Source organism: Astyanax mexicanus, chromosome 18, assembly GCF_023375975.1.
Source record: "Astyanax mexicanus isolate ESR-SI-001 chromosome 18, AstMex3_surface, whole genome shotgun sequence".
In the NCBI taxonomy this organism is placed as follows: Eukaryota; Metazoa; Chordata; class Actinopteri; order Characiformes; family Acestrorhamphidae; genus Astyanax; species Astyanax mexicanus.
Window position 1 is genome coordinate 6,119,807 of NC_064425.1, and position 20,101 is coordinate 6,139,907.

The 20,101-nt window shown below is 36.6% G+C and overlaps 1 protein-coding gene across 1 annotated transcript; it reads right to left on the minus strand.

The window, feature by feature from the left end:
- Window positions 1-334: 334 nt before the first annotated feature.
- On the minus strand, window positions 335-18,451 carry si:ch211-213d14.1 (uncharacterized protein C11orf53 homolog). The gene is made up of 5 exons (XM_022674407.2): window positions 18,298-18,451; window positions 14,774-14,874; window positions 4,507-4,546; window positions 3,593-3,894; window positions 335-814 (listed from the first exon to the last, which is right to left on the minus strand). The coding sequence occupies exons 1-5, from the start codon at window positions 18,305-18,307 to the stop codon at window positions 407-409; spliced, it is 861 nt and encodes a 286-aa protein (XP_022530128.2). The 5' UTR covers window positions 18,308-18,451; the 3' UTR covers window positions 335-406.
- Between the last annotated feature and the right edge of the window lie 1,650 nt (window positions 18,452-20,101).

Below are 20,101 nucleotides of genomic sequence, written 5' to 3' on the forward strand. Positions count from 1 at the left end.
TAGTTAAAACACACATATTACACTGTCTCAACACATGGATGGAATGTAATACATTCTTTTTAGTATACTGAAGAGACAGTGAGTCTGTTAACAAAATAAAGCTTTAAGATTATGTAAATATTTGAATGTGTGTTTTAACTAAAAATATTTAAATTTCAGTAACACTGTATAAATTAAGTTATTGTAATTAGGCAATATTATATGTGGAAATGAAGTAAAGTTTACTAAAAGAAAGGATTGACTGAAGTTCAGTTCACTTATTTACTCTATGTAACATTTAAGTCTTGAAACTTAGTTGAAGTTACTTAAATTTATCTGAAATTAAATGTACTTAAAAAAAGCAAATGCAGAAAGTTGAGAAACTTTTATTAAGTAACTTTTACTCATAATTTTTGTTCAGTGTGTATCAGAAAGCTCTCCTCATTTCATACTGAGACCAGCTGGAGGTGGTGTCCTCTTTGGCCCATGGGATTGGGATTGTCTCATTAAGGGCTGGAGGGTCATTTTCAGTCTCCTCTGTGGACAGAGCTGGAATTTTAGCTGCAGATTCACTGGATGCAGTCATGTAAGAAGGACATGCAAATGAGCCGGCTGTGGATTGGAAAGATGAATGATACTGAACATCATCCAGGGAGTGCAGGGAGTAGAACTGTGGCATGCTGGAGCTCCTGGAGGAGGAACGGTACTGGCCGGGGCTGGACGGCTCCGAGCCGGTCAGGGAGCCGGTCACTGGCATGGTCATCGGCGCGGGAGCCAGGCCGTCCCCGCACAACCCCTCCACTGCCTCCGCCCCAGCCTGCTCCCAGGAATCCCTCTGCAGAAACACACAAACAAGCTTCAGATTCTTCACCCTGAGAGAAACCTCAGACTGGACCACGATCAAGATCTTATCACCAGAGAAAGTGACAGTTTAGCCTGTAGTACCACACTGATTGCATCTCTTTGTTCTAGAGTCAGGAGCTTATGAGAACTTTGTGGTGGGAAACATGGAAAGATGAAAAGTTACTTTATTTCAGTAGTTATCTCATATATTATATAGATGTATTACACACAGAGTGATCTATTTTAAGCGTTTATTTATTTTATTATTGATGATTATGGCTTACAGCCAATAAAAAAAAAACAAAAATCAGTATATCAGAAAATTAGAATATTATATAATAAGACTAATTGGTACTTTTGGCAGTACTGTGGGCAATGTGCCAAATCCTCCTGGAAAATGAAATCTGCATCTCTTCATTAAAGTTGTCAGCAGCAGAGGGAAGCATGAAGTACTGTAAGATTTTGTGGGAAAACAAAACTGTGCTGACTTTAGACTTGATAATAAAACACAGTGGATCAACACCAGCAGATGACATGTCTCTCCAAACCATCACTGATCATCAGTAAATTTTACATTTCATTTGTTAATCAAGGGAGCAGAGTCTGGAGGAAGAGTGGAGAGACACACAGTCCAAACTGCTCGAGGTCTAGTGTGAAGTTTCCACCAATCAGTGATGGTTTGAAGAGTCAAGATTTAGATCAGAAATCTAATTGTTTTCACAGTTGTTAAATGTTAAAAAAGTACAAACTCTTGAGATGGGACAATTTGGTTAAATATGGCAAATTATGTCTCGTTTTTAAAATACTACACAACACTGCCCTTCCTCCTCTTAGGATTTTTATTACACACAGAACAAGTGTTCAGGTTACTAGAGGTTCCACTAGAGGAGACTGCACAATTCCCATCCGAAAAAGTACTTTTAGTCAGTCAGCGCTCTCTGTAACAGCCTGTAAAGAATGGAATTTGTTGCCAGTCCATATTAGAGAAATTAATACGCATCGTGGTTTTACGAATCAGCTCAAATTTTGGCTTGTTAAGAATCAAATATGTGAACATTAGAGCATGAACCGCCACCTACTGAATACTGAATACTGAACATTGTTTTATTTTGTAAGGCAGGGGTGTCCAAACTACGACGCCATTTGCGGCCCGTTTCCTTTTTTGGAGCGGCCCGCGAGGTATTTTAGAAATAGAATGAAAGTTGGCCCACAGTTAAGCAGGTTTTTATAATGTGAGATTTAAAGTTTGAACGCTTGGTGTCAAAAACGAGCCAAAGAGTCGGAGAGAGTGCGCATTTCTAGCGCAGAAAAACGTGCCAAAGAGTCTAAAAGCGGAGAGAGTGCGCTTTTCTAGCGCAGAAAAATGGGGCCAAAGAGTCTAAAAGCGGAGAGAGTGTGCATTTCTAGCGCAGAAAAACGGGCCAAAGAGTCTAAAAGTGAAGAGGGTGCGCATTTCTAGCGCAGAAAAACGGGCCAAAGAGTCTAAAAGCGGAGAGGGTGCGCATTTCTAGCGCAGAAAAACGGGCCAAAGAGTCTAAAAGCGGAGAGGGTGTGCATTTCTAGCGCAGAAAAACGGGGCAAAAGAGTCTAAAAGCAGAGAGGGTGCGCATTTCTAGCGCAGAAAAACGGGCCAAAGAGTCTAAAAGTTGCCATAATTAAGGAGTTTAATATTAAGAGACATCATGAAATGAAACATCAATTTGGAAAATCTTAGTTTACACAACACTGTCAAAAATAAAGATAGTAAGTCAAGTAAAATGGTGTGTAAATGATAGTCATCAGGAAAAATGTATTATTTAAAGTGGCATATTTCACTATTTGTTTTATTACAGACTCTGTGGCCCGTGACTTCAAATATATTTCTCCTTCTGGCCCCCAACAAAAAAAGTTTGGACACCCCTGTTGTAAGGGATGTTGTGCTGTTAATTGTTATTGTGTTGTATTGTGTATGATGGATATTTGTTTTTTGTATTATTTGTACGTATTTATTGTTTTTATTTTAGGTTGCCATAGTAAGAGCTAGGCAGGGACTACAGATTAAAATTAGCCTTTATGGCTAACTCTGGCTTATTTACAGTTGTTTTCTGTTGATTAATGAGCAATGTCCCTTTCAACTAAATAAATATTGTACTTTTAAAACAAGTTAGCTGACAATAAAAATAAAACGTGTCAGTGTTTGTGCGTATGGGATTTAGTTAAATATTATATAAAAAAGTTAAAATGATATAGAAAATCAAAACAAAAGTAAAACAACAATTTAATCTGTTTAAGGTACTGATAAGGTATTGATTCTAACAAAAGCTGCAATTTCTGCAATATGTGATTAAATAGAATGTCACTTGATAAAAAAGGTACTTCCTAGAACATCCAAGCCAAAATCAATCTTTGAGGAACTTTTAATCAGCTGTATATAATAATCGGTACCACTTTAAAATAAGACTATAAAGGGTTTATAAATGGTTTACAATCAGTTTATTAATGGTTACTAATTAGGTTGTAAATGCCTTAAAAATCATTAATAATCAGTTATAACACATACGTAGAAAGGGCAACAATATAGATGGCTGTGGGTTCACTATTTCACAAACAACAGGTCATTGTTGCCCTTTCTACGTGTATGTGTTATAACTGATTTTTAATGATTTTTAAGGCATTTACAACCTAATAAGTAACCATTTATAAACCCTTTATAAAGGTAGTCTTATTTTAAAGTGGTACCTAATAATCTAATCATTTATTGGTCCAAAAAAGGTTTTACAAAGAGTCTCACCAACACAAAGTGGGAAGTATCTCCAGGAAAGGGTGGAAGCAGAGTAGACAGAGCAGAAGAAGAGAAGATGGTACTCCCTCCACTGGACAGAGCAGCACTGCGGTAATCACTGAAAGTCTCCGGGTAGTAAGTGTCTATGAGGGATGAGTAGCTGGATGGATGAGTTGTGTCACATGAGACGGATTTCCCCGTCAGTGCTGAGGAGTAGACGTCCGTGGAGAACTGTTTACTCGAAGAGCAGAACTCAGCGTCAGAAAGAAACGGCCTTCTCATGCTGTAGTATCCTGGAATCATATGGGAGCCTGTACAAAAAAATCATTTTAACAATTCTTAGTTAAATTAAGAAAAGATGTGATGAAAATCAGTGATGGTTTGGAGAGTCATGTCCATCATCTGCTGGTGTTGATCCACTGTGTTTTATTATCAAGTCTAAAATCAGTGCAGTTTTGTTTTCCCACAAAATCTTACAGCACTTCATGCTTCCCTCTGCTACTGACAACTTTTATGGAGATGAGGATTTCATTTTCCAGCAGGACTTGGCACACTGCCCACACTGCCAAGAGTACTAACTGGTCTTATATAATATTCTAATTTTCTGAGACACTGATTTTTGGGTTTTCATTGGCTGTAAGCCATAATCATCAACAATAAAAGAAGAACTAAACACTTAAAATTGATCACTCTGTGTGTAATACATCTATATAATATATGAGTTTTACATTTTGAACTGAATTACTGAAATAAAGTTTAATCTTTTAATGATATTCAATTTTTTTTCAGATGCACCTGTATATACAGTACTTAAATTGTAAAGTTTTGCAAATACCAGAAATGCATACAGTTGTCCTGTCCCCTGACGGTTTGTATCCACATGTTCACATTAATAAATAAATTAATAGAATAATGTGACTCACCTGTCATTTGGACAAATGGACTCTGAGGACTCGACACCCCCTAAAATAAAATAAAAAAAACAAGATTAGTCTTAATTTTGTTAGTTTAATCTCAAACTCATTAGTGACTTGCACTCCATCACTGTTACTGTATATTTAGTACTGATTTCCACTAGTCAGGGTACTCAACTTTAACAACTTTTGAAAAAAATAAATACCATAATACCATAATCCTTCCAGAAATCTGACAGTAATAGGGAAATAATACTGCATGAAATGGAAACTGTGAAATGAAAATGCTACTGTAGCTCATACAGCCTTTACAGACATGGTTTACACTGAATAATTATATCCAGATTCCAATCAAGAAACATTCAACAGAAGAAGCACATCACACCACTGTCATCTCTCAGTTCAGTGATAATACAAATTATGAGACAATATCAGAGATAAAGAACAGAGATGAAGAGCAAATATGAAGAGGCTGGGAGAATAGCAGAGATGAAGAGCTGAGAGAAGAGCAGTGATGAAGTGCAGAGAGAAGAGCAGAGAAAGGGTTCAGAGGAGAGCTAAGAGCTGTGCAGAAATAAAGAGCTGAGAGAAGAGCAGAGATGAAGACTTGAGGGAAGAGCAGTGATGAAGAGCTGAGATAAAAAGCTGAAAGAAGAGCAGAGATGAGCAGAGACAAGATCAGATATGAGCTAAGAAAAGAGCCAAGACAAAGAGCTGAGAGAAGAGCTGGGAGAAGAGCAGAGATAAAAAACTGAAAGAAAAGCAGAGATGAAGAGCTGAAAGAAGAGCAAAGATGAAGAGCTAGGAGAAGAGCAGAGATGAAGAGAAGAGCTGAAGAACTGATAGATGAGCAGAGATAAAGAGCTGAGAGAAGAGCAAAGATAAAGAGAAGAAGAAAGAGCAGAGATGAAGAGCTGAGAGAAGAGCAGAGATGAAGAACAGAGAGAAGAGCAGAGATGAAGAACAGAGAGAAGAGCAGAGATGAAGAACAGAGAGAAGAACAGAGAGAAGAGCTGAAAGAAGAGCTGAGATGAAGAGCAGAGATGAAGAGCTGAGAGAAGAGCAGAGATGAAGAGCTGAGAAGAGCAGAGATGAAGAGCTGAGAGAAGAGCTGAGAGAAGAGCAGAGATGAAGAGCAGAGATAAAGAGCTGAGAGAAGAGCTGAGATGAAGAGCTGAGATGAAGAAGAGAGAAGAACAGAGATGAAGAGCTGAGAGAAGAGCTGAGAGAAGAGCTGAGAGAAGAGCTGAGATGAAGAGCAGAGATAAAGAGCTGAGAGAAGAGCAGAGATGAAGAGCTGAGATGAAGAAGAGAGAAGAACAGAGATGAAGAGCTGAGAGAAGAGCTGAGAGAAGAGCAGAGATGAAGAGCTGAGAGAAGAGCTGAGAGAAGAGCAGAGATGAAGAGCAGAGATGAAGAGCAGAGATAAAGAGCTGTGAGAAGAGCAGAGATGAAGAGCTGAGATGAAGAACAGAGAGAAGAACAGAGATGAAGAGCTGAGAGAAGAGCAGAGATGAAGAGCTGAGATGAAGAACAGAGAGAAGAGCAGAGATGAAGAACAGAGAGAAGAACAGAGAGAAGAGCTGAGAGAAGAGCTGAGATGAAGAGCAGAGATGAAGAGCTGAGAGAAGAGCAGAGATGAAGAGCTGAGAAGAGCAGAGATGAAGAGCAGAGATGAAGAGCTGAGAGAAGAGCAGAGATGAAGAGCAGAGATAAAGAGCTGAGAGAAGAGCAGAGATGAAGAGCTGAGATGAAGAGCTGAGAGAAGAGCAGAGATGAAGAGCTGAGAGAAGAGCAGAGATGAAGAGCTGAGAGAAGAGCTGAGAGAAGAGCAGAGATGAAGAGCAGAGATGAAGAGCTGAGAGAAGAGCAGAGATGAAGAGCTGAGATGAAGAGCTGAGATGAAGAACAGAGAGAAGAGCAGAGATGAAGAACAGAGATGAAGAGCTGAGAGAAGAGCTGAGAGAAGAGCAGAGATGAAGAGCTGAGATAAAGAGCAGAGATGAAGAGCTGAGAGAAGAGCAGAGATGAAGAGCTGAGAGAAGAGCAGATATGAAGAGCAGAGATGAAGAGCTGAGATGAAGAGCTGAGAGAAGAGCAGAGATGAAGAGCTGAGAGAAGAGCTGAGATAAAGAGCAGAGATGAAGAGCTGAGAGAAGAGCAGAGATGAAGAGCTGAGAGAAGAGCAGATATGAAGAGCAGAGATGAAGAGCTGAGATGAAGAGCTGAGAGAAGAGCAGAGATGAAGAGCTGAGAGAAGAGCTGAGAGAAGAGCTGAGATGAAGGAGTGTGCAGTAGAGGCAGAGAGCTCGTCTCTGTTTGCATGTTATAAATATAATAGAGCTGAGAGAAGAGCAGAGATGAAGAGCTGAGATGAAGAGCTGAGATGAAGAGCAGAGATGAAGAGCAGAGATGAAGAGCTGAAATGAAGAGCTGAGAGAAGAGCAGAGATGAAGAGCTGAGAGAAGAGCTGAGAGAAGAGCTGAGATAAAGAGCAGAGATGAAGAGCTGAGAGAAGAGCTGAGAGAAGAGCTGAGAGAAGAGCTGAGAGAAGAGCTGAGATGAAGGAGTGTGCAGTAGAGGCAGAGAGCTCGTCTCTGTTTGCATGTTATAAATATAATAGAGCTGAGAGAAGAGCAGAGATGAAGAGCTGAGATGAAGAGCAGAGATGAAGAGCTGAGATGAAGAACAGAGATAAAGAGCTGAGAGAAGCGCAGAGATGAAGAGCTGAGATGAAGAGCAGAGATAAAGAGCTGAGAGAAGAGCAGAGATGAAGAGCAGAGATGAAGAGCAGAGATAAAGAGCTGAGAGAAGAGCAGAGATGAAGAGCTGAGAGAAGAGCAGAGATGAAGGAGTGTTCAGTAGAGGCAGAGAGCTCGTCTCTGTTTGCATGTTATAAATATAATAGAGCTGAGAGAAGAGCAGAGATGAAGAGCTGAGATGAAGAACAGAGATAAAGAGCTGAGAGAAGCGCAGAGATGAAGAGCTGAGATGAAGAGCAGAGATAAAGAGCTGAGAGAAGCGCAGAGATGAAGAGCTGAGATGAAGAGCAGAGATAAAGAGCTGAGAGAAGAGCAGAGATGAAGAGCTGAGAGAAGAGCAGAGATGAAGGAGTGTTCAGTAGAGGCAGAGAGCTCGTCTCTGTTTGCATGTTATAAATATAATAGAGCTGAGAGAAGAGCAGAGATGAAGAGCTGAGATGAAGAGCAGAGATGAAGAGCTGAGATGAAGAGCTGAGATGAAGAGCAGAGATAAAGAGCTGAGAGAAGAGCAGAGATGAAGAGCTGAGATGAAGAGCAGAGATAAAGAGCTGAGAGAAGAGCTGAGAGAAGAGCAGAGATGAAGGAGTGTTCAGTAGAGGCAGAGAGCTCGTCTCTGTTTGCATGTTATAAATATAATAGAGCTGATATCAGCGTAACACTGGGCTGCAGGGCAGGCAAATTCTGAGGGCTGGATTTGAATCTCATTTGCTCGTCCCAAGACTTCCCTGTATGAGCTCTCCACGGCTCAGCGCATCTCTGAAGGCAGGGTATGAAAATCAGGCTGTTAAAGCTCATGAACTCACAGGTAAGCTGCGCACCTGAACGAGGCTTTAGATAATGAGATCAGCAGTAGAAACAGAATGATGGATGACCCTTGAGCTCATCATTCAGTATCAAGATCAAGTGGACAAGTGGGACAGGTAATGAAGAATTGTGGAGAAATGTAATATACAATCAGTATTTGTAAATTTGAAAATTGTCTGTTAAGTGTCACTAAAATATATAACATATTTTAATTTGCCCAGTATTTTTCTTAAGGCACTAAAGCCATTACTGACTGTAAGCTTGGGGCTCTCAAGTGCCACAGCTATCTGAATGTTATTATTAATTGATTAATAATACATAATAAATTCTTAATTAATGTAATGCATAATATAATTTATTAAATAAATTGATAATAATTAATCACAATGTTTTAGCTGCAGTTTGAATAGTTGGTTTTACATGCTTTGGTGTGGAACTAAGTACATATTTTGCATTTAGGTAAATGACTTTCTGCACTCCTAATCAGTGCTGTTTATTTGCTTCCCTTTTTATTGAATTTGCATGATTTTTTGGTAATACTTACCTAAAATTCTAGTCCATCTGGTTTATTTTTTTTCATCATTTTTTTTATCATTATGATTTAATCTATTCATTATTTTAAACTGGTGAAAGTGAATCCCTCTAATTTAGAAGGAGACAATGATTACCGTATTTCTTTATTCATCATTTTGTTTACTCATAACTGTGTCAGATTTTATTTGGCTTGTTCATTTGTTTAATGGATTTCTGTACATTTTTTTGTGACAATATCCACTGTAAAATGTTATTTCTGATAACTGTCAGATAGAAAATAAGACATTTTTTCATTTGTCAGCAGAATCAAAGTCTCAAAGTTCAGTCCAGGGCTTATACTATTCTCCCTCTCGCTTGGTTACACTCTTAAAAATATCATTGCTTTTATAGGAGAAGCACTTTTGTCTCCATGAAAAAGCACACACAGTAAATTTGTTCCTAAACCCATTTTAATTGTACTGTATTAGTGTTAAAATAATGTATAAAGAATATTTTAAATGCTTGTTCTGTAGGTATAAAGGTTCTTTACCATTTAAAAGATTCCTCAAAGCTTCTTTTTGGAACTAAAATGGGTTCTTTAATGGCATCACTCAAACATCCTTCTGTAGCATATTATCTTTTATGAGTGATACTCCGGCTGCAGTGTGTAAATAAAGCCTTCTTATCAATTTAGGATTACAGCAGCTACATTTTACTAGAAATAAAATGTATCTTAAAAAATAAATATTTACAGAAAGAAGAAGGTAAAAAAAAAAATCTTCTCAAAGTTATTTTGGAGCATTATTTTCATTACTTTTTTAACTCAATCTAAGGAACAACTTCCTGATTCATGTCATGTGACAAAATTAAGTGATTTTTGCAAGTCAGAAGCAAAATACATTGAAAATTTATACAGTAAAAAAACATGTAAAAACGTCCTGTTTTAAAAAAGTAGCATGGATGCTGAAATCTCCATAACTCAGTCCTTGTGAAAACATAGTATACTTAAATGAATGAAATCATCCAAAATGATTTCATTCATTTGTGAACTAACTCACTATTGTGAGTATGGTGGTGATTATAGGATTTAGGGGTCACAAATTAAAAAAAAACTCAAATATAGCAATTTTATTTACCATCCAAAACCACCTGTGCACCCACATCGTCTTCTTAATTTCATGTGATGTTAATAACGGTAAAATAAGACTTTCTTTAGGAAAAATGTTTTTTTGCTTTTCTATTTTACATTACAAAACTCTGCATGTATCTCTTATTTACTGATGAATTATATAGCTCTAGAAAAAAATAAGAGACCACTTAAGAGTGATGAGTTTCTTTGATTTTACCAAATTAAGAGAATATAATCAAGAGGAAGATGGATGATCATAAGCCATCAAACCAAACTGAACTGCTTGAATTGTTGCACCAGCAGTGAAGCAGCATAAAGATATCCAAAAGCAGTGTGTAAGACTGGTGGAGGAGAACATGATGCCAAGATGCATGAAAACTGTGATTAAAAACCAGGTTTATTCCACCAAATATTGATTTCTGAACTCTTAAAACTTTATGAATATGAACTAGTTTTCTTTGCATTATTTAAGGGCTAAAAGCTCTGCATCTTTTTTTTATTTCAGCCATTTTTCATGCTGAAACAGGTCTGTACTTAAGTTATGTTATTTCGGAACCTGTAATTTGTACTTAATTACTACTTAATTGTAATTAAAATGATATAAATGTGCACTAAATTTATACTCAGTATACTAGTCGTATGTTGTTTTCACCACTATTTAATATAATTTAAGTATATTTGTGTGAGCTTTGTCCAACTGAACATAAAAAAAACATATTAAAAGTGTGATTAAAACAAAGATTTAACATCACTTTCACAAAATTCACAAAATTATTGTTTTGTAGCAAATTAGAGTAGAGTTTTATTGCATAAATAGTAACTCCTGTTGACTCATTCAGTAAAAGTATAGTTTTATCATTAAAAGCACGGTTTCATTAAATAATACTAAGCATATATTTTTACTACGTACATCACCAGCACAAAATTAGCACAGCCAAATAAAGTATACTTTTTCAAAGTACACTGAAATACAGATTAAGCTGGTGAAAATGTAAGTATAAGTAGAAAAAATATATATACTTTAATTATTCCGCATATAGTTACACAATTATTAATATATTTAAATATACAACTTTTTCACAAGAGAGGTTTGGTTTAAAGATTTGTTTTTTTAGGGTGAAAATCCATATGAAATATTTACACATTTGTACAAATACCACTTTTTTTATCACGTGTTCTTGGTGCTTTCCCAAGCAAATAATCACAGACTGCTCAGATAAACCTTTCTCAGGTTTTTTTCAGGTGCCCATATTATAATGTTTGCACAGTACTGTATATACAATGTAAACAGTGAGTGTATATACTGGGGTTTGTTTGCACACAGCTTAACACTATAATATCTATAGAAAAGCATCGCAAACAGAACTGGATAATCTGAAGCAGCTGCACAGAAGCTTTAGTGCAAAGTGATGAAGGGTATAAACCTCAGCTCTGGACTGGGGATATATTCCTTTACACTGCTCTATCCAGTCAGGTTGGGATGGTATATCAATATGATTATATCAATATATCTGATTTCTGCGTACAGTATACAGTCCTGAAAAAAAATAAGAGCCCTTTAAAAGCTATGAGTTTCTTTGATTTTACCATATTGAAAACCTCTGGAATATAATCAAGAGGAAGATGGATGATCACAAGCCATCAAACCAAACTGAACTGCTTGAATTTCTGCACCAGGAGTGATTAGCATAAAGTTATCCAAAAGCAGTGTGTAAGACTGGTGGAGGAGATCATGATGCCAAGATGCATGAAAACTGTGATTAAAAACCAGAATTATACCACAGATGGAAACATATAGGGAAACAATCCAGGCCACCTGTTGCCCCAATAAATTGAAGTGCGGAAAAGAAGAGCTGATACTATAAATGTGTTTCAAAACCTTAAAGCCAAATAAAATTAAATATATTCAGTGCATTAAAATTCTAAATATTAAAGCCTATATTGGCAGATTAATATCAAATGTAATCAAAATTATCCAAAGGTTTAAATTAAATTGTACATTAAATTGTGTACTAACTGATTCTGATTTTAGTATAGTGGTGATTATAGGATCCAGGGGTCACAAAATTAAAAAAACTCAGATATAGCAATTTTGTTTACCATCCAAAACCACCTGTGGACCCACATCGTCCTCTTAATTTCACGTGATGTTAATAATGGTAAAATAAGACTTTCTTTAGGAAAAATGTGTTTTTTTTGCTTTTCTATTTTACATTACAAAAGCTTAAAATGATGAGTTTCTTTGATTTTACGAAATTGAAAACCTCTGGAATATAATCAAGAGGAAGATGGATGATCACAAGCCATCAAACCAAACTGAACTGCTTGAATTTTTGCACCAGGAGTGATTAGCATAAAGTTATCCAAAAGCAGTGTGTAAGACTGGTGGAGGAGAACATGATGCCAAGATGCATTAAAACTGTGATTAAAAACCACCAGGGTTATTTCACCAAATATGTATTTCTGAACTCTTAAAACTTTATAAATATGAACTTGTTTTCTTTGCATTATTTGAGGTCTGAAAGCTCTGCATGTTTTTTGTTTTTTTTTTGTTATTTCAGCCATTTCTCATTTTCTGCAAATAAATGCTCTAAATGACAATATTTTTATTTGGAATTTGGGAGAAATGTTGTCTGTAGGTTATAAAGAATAAAACAACAATGTTCATTTTACTCAAACATAAACCTATAAATAGCAAAATCAGAGAAACTGATTCAGACACTGAAGTGCTCTCTTATTGTTTTCTGTAAGCTGTATATCAGCAGGATTATGGAAGAGGGGTCGTCTGCAGTAGCTGTAAGTTTAGGCGGCAGGTCTGGCGAGTGTGTGCTTTTGTTTAGCTTCATGTTTAGACCTGAAAGCTGTGGTCTGAGTTCGCTGCTCACAGATGGCTCCTCTCCTTTAGAGACAAAGACTAAAGACCTTTAAAAGAACACCTGAAACTAAAGCAGCTTTTGTGTTGGATGCCCTTGATTTGCTCAGTTTCCCATCAATAGCTCTTCTTCTCTTCAGCTATTGTTGTGATATCTGGGACCACAGTGCTCCTCCCTGTTTATTCAATAAGATTTACACTTACTTTAGCTGAAACCATGCGTCTCTCAACTGTTACATAATATAATTTGGCAGCAATTCATACTGTAATTTTTTACACTCAATACTGCAAAAGTATTGTGTCAATAGATTTAAAAAATTAACCCAGTTAATCACGGCAATATTACCTAGTGAAAAATAAGCAGATTAAAGTATCGTAAGTAATCAGTGTATTTAAAGAGTGTTTGTTTTTGTACTTATTATACTTTAATTGTATAAAAATAGTACAAAGATCTTACTTAAATTGTGCTAAGTGTACTTAACTGTACTAAAATGGAACTATTTTAAACATACTTAAGTAACATTTGAACATACTACTTCACAAATTGATGTTAAATATATGTGATCTATTTAATTAGTAAGAGTAATTTAATTTACTTTCTAAAGAGTTACATGATACATTGCACTTTAAGTGAACCACTGTAACAGTTGTTTTTAACACACTTTATTAAAAATGTACAAAAGTAAATTTGGAAATAAGTATTTTAGAGGTATATTGAATCACATTAAAGTAAAAGTGTACTTCATAGTAGTCTATTTTTAAAAATACACTATATTGTACTTTTTAAAAAGTATGACCAAAGTTTACCTGATGAAAGCATAATATCAATGTACTTTTAAAATACTTTAAGTAAGTACATCAATCTGTTAGTTTTTAAATTATACTATAAATACTCGGCTGAATTGTAATTGAGGGTCAAATTAAATGTACTTCCGAGTGAAAATAAAGGTTGATTAATTGATTGAGTGTCTGACTGATTGATTGATTGATTGATTGATTGATTGATTGATTGATTACATGGTGGACTGGTGCATGCAGATGCTACAAGAAAAAAAAAATACATATATTTTTTCCGTTGTAACCCACTTCTATCACTACCACTGTAGGGAAAATCTGACTTTACATTAAACTCTTTTACACAAAACCACTCTGAAAGACTTTTAAATTCCCGACTCCACTTTGGAGTATAATACATATCCAAGCTAAAAACCATTTAAAAGAGATTTAACGTACACAGCCTGTTTATTTCCAAGAGACTCATTAGTACAAAATGAATGACAAATGTTTCTAGAACACAAACCACTCATTCTAATCCACCTAAAGTTAAGATCAGTGTTGTTTTGGATTGAGAGAAGATGCAGAAGAGCTAAATCAAATTTGCTTTTTTTTTTTTTTTTGCAAAGCCAATATGCAACATGTTCGCCTTGCAAAGCAAAGCTAACATAGTAGTTTGTTTTTCTGTAGTCTGTTTTTCTGATCATGTATTTTTGTCTTTTTGTCTCACACTGCATGAACACACAGCCAGTCCAAGATGGCAAAGCAAACAGAAGCTAGTCTCGTGAGAAACAGAGCCGAGGACTTAGTTATGAAAAGCTCTCGCTGGGAGCAGAGCAAGAAGCCTAAAAGCCGCATTTTGGCTCGTCTGGGAGAACAATGGAGGACTTGTCTGTGGTCAGCAGGAACAGCGAGGATATTAGGCAGGTGTGCGAGACAGTAACTTTGCATAGGCAGACAACACACCGAAACGGCGGCTTTACTCGCTGCAGCCTCCTGCGGTTGCTGGTCTTTGCCACTGGCATTGTGGTTATTGTTGTTGTGCTCACTGTGGATCCTCGTTCGTTTGCCGGGCTCCATTCAGCTGCTCTCTGCTAATGTGCAGGTATTTGCTGACAGGCTTTACGTGACCACACGGATAACAAAAAAGAAAAGAACCAAAAAGTGAAAGGCTTCCATAAGAGAGCAGTGAGTGAAGAATGGCTGTAATAAAACGATAAGCTGAGGGGTAAATAAAGTGCAGAGCTGTGCGCAGGGTTGCCAGATATAGCCATACTTTTCAGACTTTTGAACAGTCGTCTGTTTGCATGCATGAAAGGAAAGTGGAGTGACAGAGTGAATGGAGGTGAAGTGAGTACATGAGAACAGTGATGGAGGGATGAATGTCAGTTGAGCTTAAATGATGAGGGTTAGATGACTTACAGTGAAGCGAGGTCCACTCGTTTGTCTCGACCTCTTTTCTGCCAGCAGGTCCTTCACTGTGTGCTTGACCCTGACTCCCTGATACACTCGTTTGGAATACTCTGTAAAAAAAAAAACATTGTAATATGAAATACATTAACACAAGAGTATATAAAGCTGTCAAACAAACCTGTAAAACATATTTAAAAGCATTTTCACCCACTCTTTGCATTGCATGTACAGCGGTTGAACAATGAAACTGAAACACCTGGATTTAGACCACAGTAATTTATTGTGGTGACGGACAGTTCTGGTGGAAACAGGAGAGTTGAGGTGAACATTGAATTCTGCGTGATTTGATCAGCCGTGGTTTTATGTTTTTTGGATACAATAAGGGTTAGCACCTGAACATCCCTTTCAGACAGCTTCCTCTTCCTCAGCGTCCACAGTTAATCCTGTTGGATGTGGTTGATCCTTCTTGGTGGTATTGGTGCTGACGTTACCCTGGATACTGTGGCTCTTGATACATCACAAAGACTTGCTGTCTTGGTCACAGATGCTCCAGCAAGACGTGCACCAACAATTTGTCCTCTTTTGAACTCTGGTATGTCACCCATAATGTTGTGTGCATTGCAATATTTAGAGCAAAACTGTGATCTTATCCTACTAATCAAACTTTAACACTCTTAATGCTCTTACTGGTGCAATAATGTGCAATTAATGAAGATTGGCCACCAGGCTGCTCCAATTTAGCCATGAAACCTCCCACATTAAAATGACAGGTGTTTCAGTTTCATTGTCTAACCCCTGTAAATCTCATCCTATTGTACATCAATATTAATGGTCTAAAATTTTTCGACATAGCTAAATTGGAAAGAAAAGCACTAAAATCACTTTTAAACATCCACAGTCTACAGTGCTTCCAGTCGTCAGAGACAATTGGAGGAAATTGGATTCAAACCCACCATCCAATCCTGATAGGAGTAGCTGCCTATAACATTACAGATGGCCAATAAAGTCCTCCAAAGCTTGAGCCATCAGAAAACACTTTAAAGGCAGATGAAGTGGGTCAATGCAACGAATGTAGTGAATCCAGTGGTTAGAATTGTAACAAAATATGCAAATTGTTTTATTTTTTTCTGTTTTAAATATGTGTATGAATTACCAGATGGAGTCTGCTTTATGAAATCACTACAAATAACATTCCTGGGCAGCGCCTGTCCTTGTAAATGGAGTGGCATATTTGCAATTTAAAGTTCTCTGTGATAGGAAATTGCATGCAAAAGGCATAGTAGCATTATGTAAAAGACCCCAGATTTAAAAATGAGCTGCAGGGGAGAACATTTAATAAGGTACTCATCTACACTGTACAGCTCTGGAAAATTGTTTGAGCATTTATTTGCAAAAAATGAGAAATGGCTGAAATAACAAAAAATATGCAGAGCTTTCAGACCTCAAATAATGCAAAGAAAACAAGTTCATATTCATAAAGTTTTATAAGTTCAGAAATCAATATTTTGAGAATAACCCTGGTTTTTAATTACAGTTTTTATGCAACTTGGCATCATGTTCTCCTCCACCAGTCTTACACACTGCTTTTGTATAACTTTATGTCTTTACTCCTGGTGCAAAAATTCAAGCAGTTCAGTTTGATTTGATGGCTTGTGATCATCCATCTTCCTCTTGATTATATTACAGAGGTTTTCAATTTGGTAAAATCAAAGAAACCTTTCATTTTAAGTGGTCTCTTATTTTTTTGTGGGCACTTCTTGTAATGGAGGTAGATAAGGTCTGCCATTGAAGCCAATAATGCTTAATCTAGTGCTTTTGAGAGGAGCTGGGATGTTGGGAATGAGATGGGGTGCTGATTATCCAACATCCTGACATCACTAAAGGAAAGCAAGCTTTTTTGTTGCTTACAAATCATCACAGCAATGCTCAACAAACTAATAGAAAACCTTCCTTATGGCCTTACACAGTAGAAGTAGTTACTTCAACAAAAGCAGGGTAAACTCTTATTAATATCTTTACTTAAGGGAGAAAAAATGAATGAGTGTTTAGTTTCTCAATACCTTTGTCTTGCTTTATGTAGAGTGATGACAAATAATTATCATCCCAGTCCTGAGTAGGCTAAAGCCTTTTCTATATAGTGTAGCCTTATTATTCTCTAATAAATGAAAAACTTTAATAATTAATAGTAAGTACACTCATAGGATAAAAAAAGTTTCCTTTGAGACATTAAAAATTGTAATGGCACCCATTTCTACTGGAAATGCAGAAGGGCACCCATTCATTAAGACACATTATTTAAATTTCTTGATGTTGAGGCACATCATCATAATTTATTGCAGGAAGGGGCCTCCCATTTTTCTAATTTTTCCACTTTGGGCACTTTAGTTAAGCATTTTTAACTAAGGAAGGGACAATGGACGCCCACTTGAGTTCGCTAATACTTGTAATAATAAGAAGAGAGCGTTTTGTTTTTATGTTTCCTTATTATGTTTTATGTTTGGATTTTTATGTTATCATTTTACATTACATTACATTACATTACATTTGGCAGACGCTTTTGTCCAAAGCGACTTACAATAGTCAAGTACAATGTAAAATAAGTTTAAAGGTAAAACATCTTTGGATAGGGATAAAAGGAGGTCAAAGGGGAATAATAGGATAGAGGAGTGAAGGAGGGGAAGAAGGAAATGAGGTTAGAAGTAGTTAGTGTGTTAGAGGTGTTAGGAGAGTAAGTGCTCTTTGAAGAGCTCTGTCTTCAGGAGTTTATTAAAGATATTTTGTTTTAATTGATTTATTTTAATATATCACAGTCACAACCTTGTGTAATTTTACTTGATATTAGTTGATTTGTCCTTTTTAAAGTTTTATTTTCTATTGTATTATCTTTATTGTTTTTACTTTACTTTTACTGTGTTTTTTTTCCTTTTCAATTTTTCCTTTTTATTCTGATTTTATTCTCTCTGTATGCACAGCACTTTGATCTGCATTTAATGTATGAAAGGTGCTTTATAAAGAAAGTTTATTATTTTTATTATTATTATTATTATTATTATTATTTGAACATTGCCACTAAAGATCAACTTTTCATTCTCTCATTCTCTAAAAAATAAAGTTAGTAAAAGAGATGTGTGAGTATGATGATGCTTAAAAACATCTAACATACTTTCACACAAATGTTACAGTTCTGTGACAGTTTTTTATACTTTTAATAGGTTCTTCAGACTCACACTAATGTAATAAGTGACTGAGACCGTTTACAAAAAACGTTATTTAAAGGGTAATAAATTTGATGGTTTAAAGATGAAAGAATTCAATTTTCTGGTAATGCCCTTTTTTTAGAAGCTGCAATGCAATACACTGTTCAAAACACACTCTACTGTATGAGTAATACTGACTCAATGAGATTCTTACTGGATAAAATTGATTGACTATTACAACACAGCAATATAATATGTTAAATTCTATATTTATATCAACATTACTGCCATATATTTTCCATATCAAGTGTTTTAGAAGGTAAAGCCTGGTCTTACCGGCCTCCATTGCTTCGGGTGTGTCAGGTTGGTTTGGGAGCGTTTGAAGGCCAGTCCTCTAATCCAGTGAAAAGGCAGTGTCTCCACCAAAACTCCAAGTCAATGTGATCATTATACCAAAGAGGTGAGATGCTGCCAAGCCTAAGAGAAACTTTTCCACCAGCGCTGAATGGGTAGGCAGCTTTTGAAGTGACCATCATGCATTTGTTTAAATGCAAATAACTGGCAGGACGTTTTTCTGATATTTGCATCTGTGTTCTAGATTAGAGACGAGAGAGAGAGAGCACCAACACTATTGCAGCATCTCTGCTACTAAATAATAAATCCTCCTCCATGTTTTATTGTTCGAATTAATTTTATGTCATTGTATAGAAAGTTTAACAGGTATATGTTAATCTGTGAATGTACTTCTACGGTAGAAGGCAAGATTTTAGAGGAACATGCATGAGAGTGGCTTTTAAGCTCTTTTAATTAGGATGAAAACCTATTAAACCATAGCTTACTGTTTTTTGTGCTTCATTTAATTTCCGGAGGGATCAAACTAGGTTTTATATATGCTGGATGTGCATATAAAGGCATTGTCTTGTAAGGACTTGTTTAGCCCAGAGGCAAATCAGTAGCATCTGCTAAACTCCTGCAGAGTAATAAAAGAAGAAGGCTGATAACATGCACTCATTACTGGTGTTACACACAGTGCAGCAGTATTAAAGTATCAAAAAAATGTTTAAAATCATTTATTTCAGCATTAAGAATGCTTATGCCTAAAAAAAAACTACAAAGGAACACTAGAATAAGCCCAAAAGCACAGTAATACGTATTCAATCAAGCTATTGATATTGGCTGATTTGAAGAACTCTGTTAGAAGCACACAGGTTTGGTGTGTTAGGTATGGATTTGTTCAGTTCCACTAGCAGAACACTTGTTTAACTGTAATAGAAGACCTAATAGAGGACTTTAATGGATAACTGCATAACTGATAACTAGTGGTTGGTGTGGCACATTGGATAACACCACTACCAGCCAGTGAGCTACCCCATCATGTGGGAGACTGTATATAAGGGGTGTCCAAACTTTTTTTGTTGGGGGCCAGAAGGAGAAATATATTTGAAGTCACGGGCCACAGACTCTGTAATAAAACAAATAATGAAATATACCACTTTAAATAATACCTTTTTCCTGACTACTTTCATTTACACACCATTTTACTTGACTTACTATCTTTATCTATCTTTGACAGTGTTGTGTAAACTTCATGATGTCTCTTAATATTAAACTCCTTAATTACAACAACTTTTAGACTCTTTGGCCTGTTTTTCTGCGCTAAAACTGCGCACTCTACCCGCTTTTAGACTCCTTGGCCCGTTTTTCTGCGCTACAACTGAGCACTCTCTCCGCTTTTAGACTCTTTAGCCTGTTTCTGAGCACTCTCTCTGCTTTTAGACTCTTTGGCCCGTTTTTCTGCGCTACAACTGTGCACTCTCTCCGCTTTATGACTCTTTGCCCCGTTTTTCCGCGCTACAACTGCACACCCTCTCTGCTTTTAGACTCTTTGGCCCCTTTTTCCACGCTACAACTGAACACTCTCTCCGCTTTTAGACTCTTTGGCCCGTTTTTCTGCGCTACAACTGCGCACCCTCACCGCTTTTAGACTCTTTGGCCCGTTTTTCTGCGCTACAACTGAGCACTCTCTCCGCTTTTAGACTCTTTGGCCCGTTTTTCTGCGCTACATCTGCGCACTCTCTCCGCTTTTAGACTCTTTGGCCCGTTTTTCTGCGCTACATCTGCGCACTCTCTCCGCTTTTAG

Excerpts from the sequence above, each read along its gene's own strand:
- si:ch211-213d14.1 (XM_022674407.2), bottom strand. Across the intron at positions 4,547-14,773 it reads CGAGTGGACCTCGCTTCACT|GGGGTGTCGAGTCCTCAGAG; the intron begins GTAAGTCATCTA and ends ATTTTATTTTAG. Across the intron at positions 3,895-4,506 it reads TCCATTTGTCCAAATGACAG|GCTCCCATATGATTCCAGGA; the intron begins GTGAGTCACATT and ends TTTTTTGTACAG.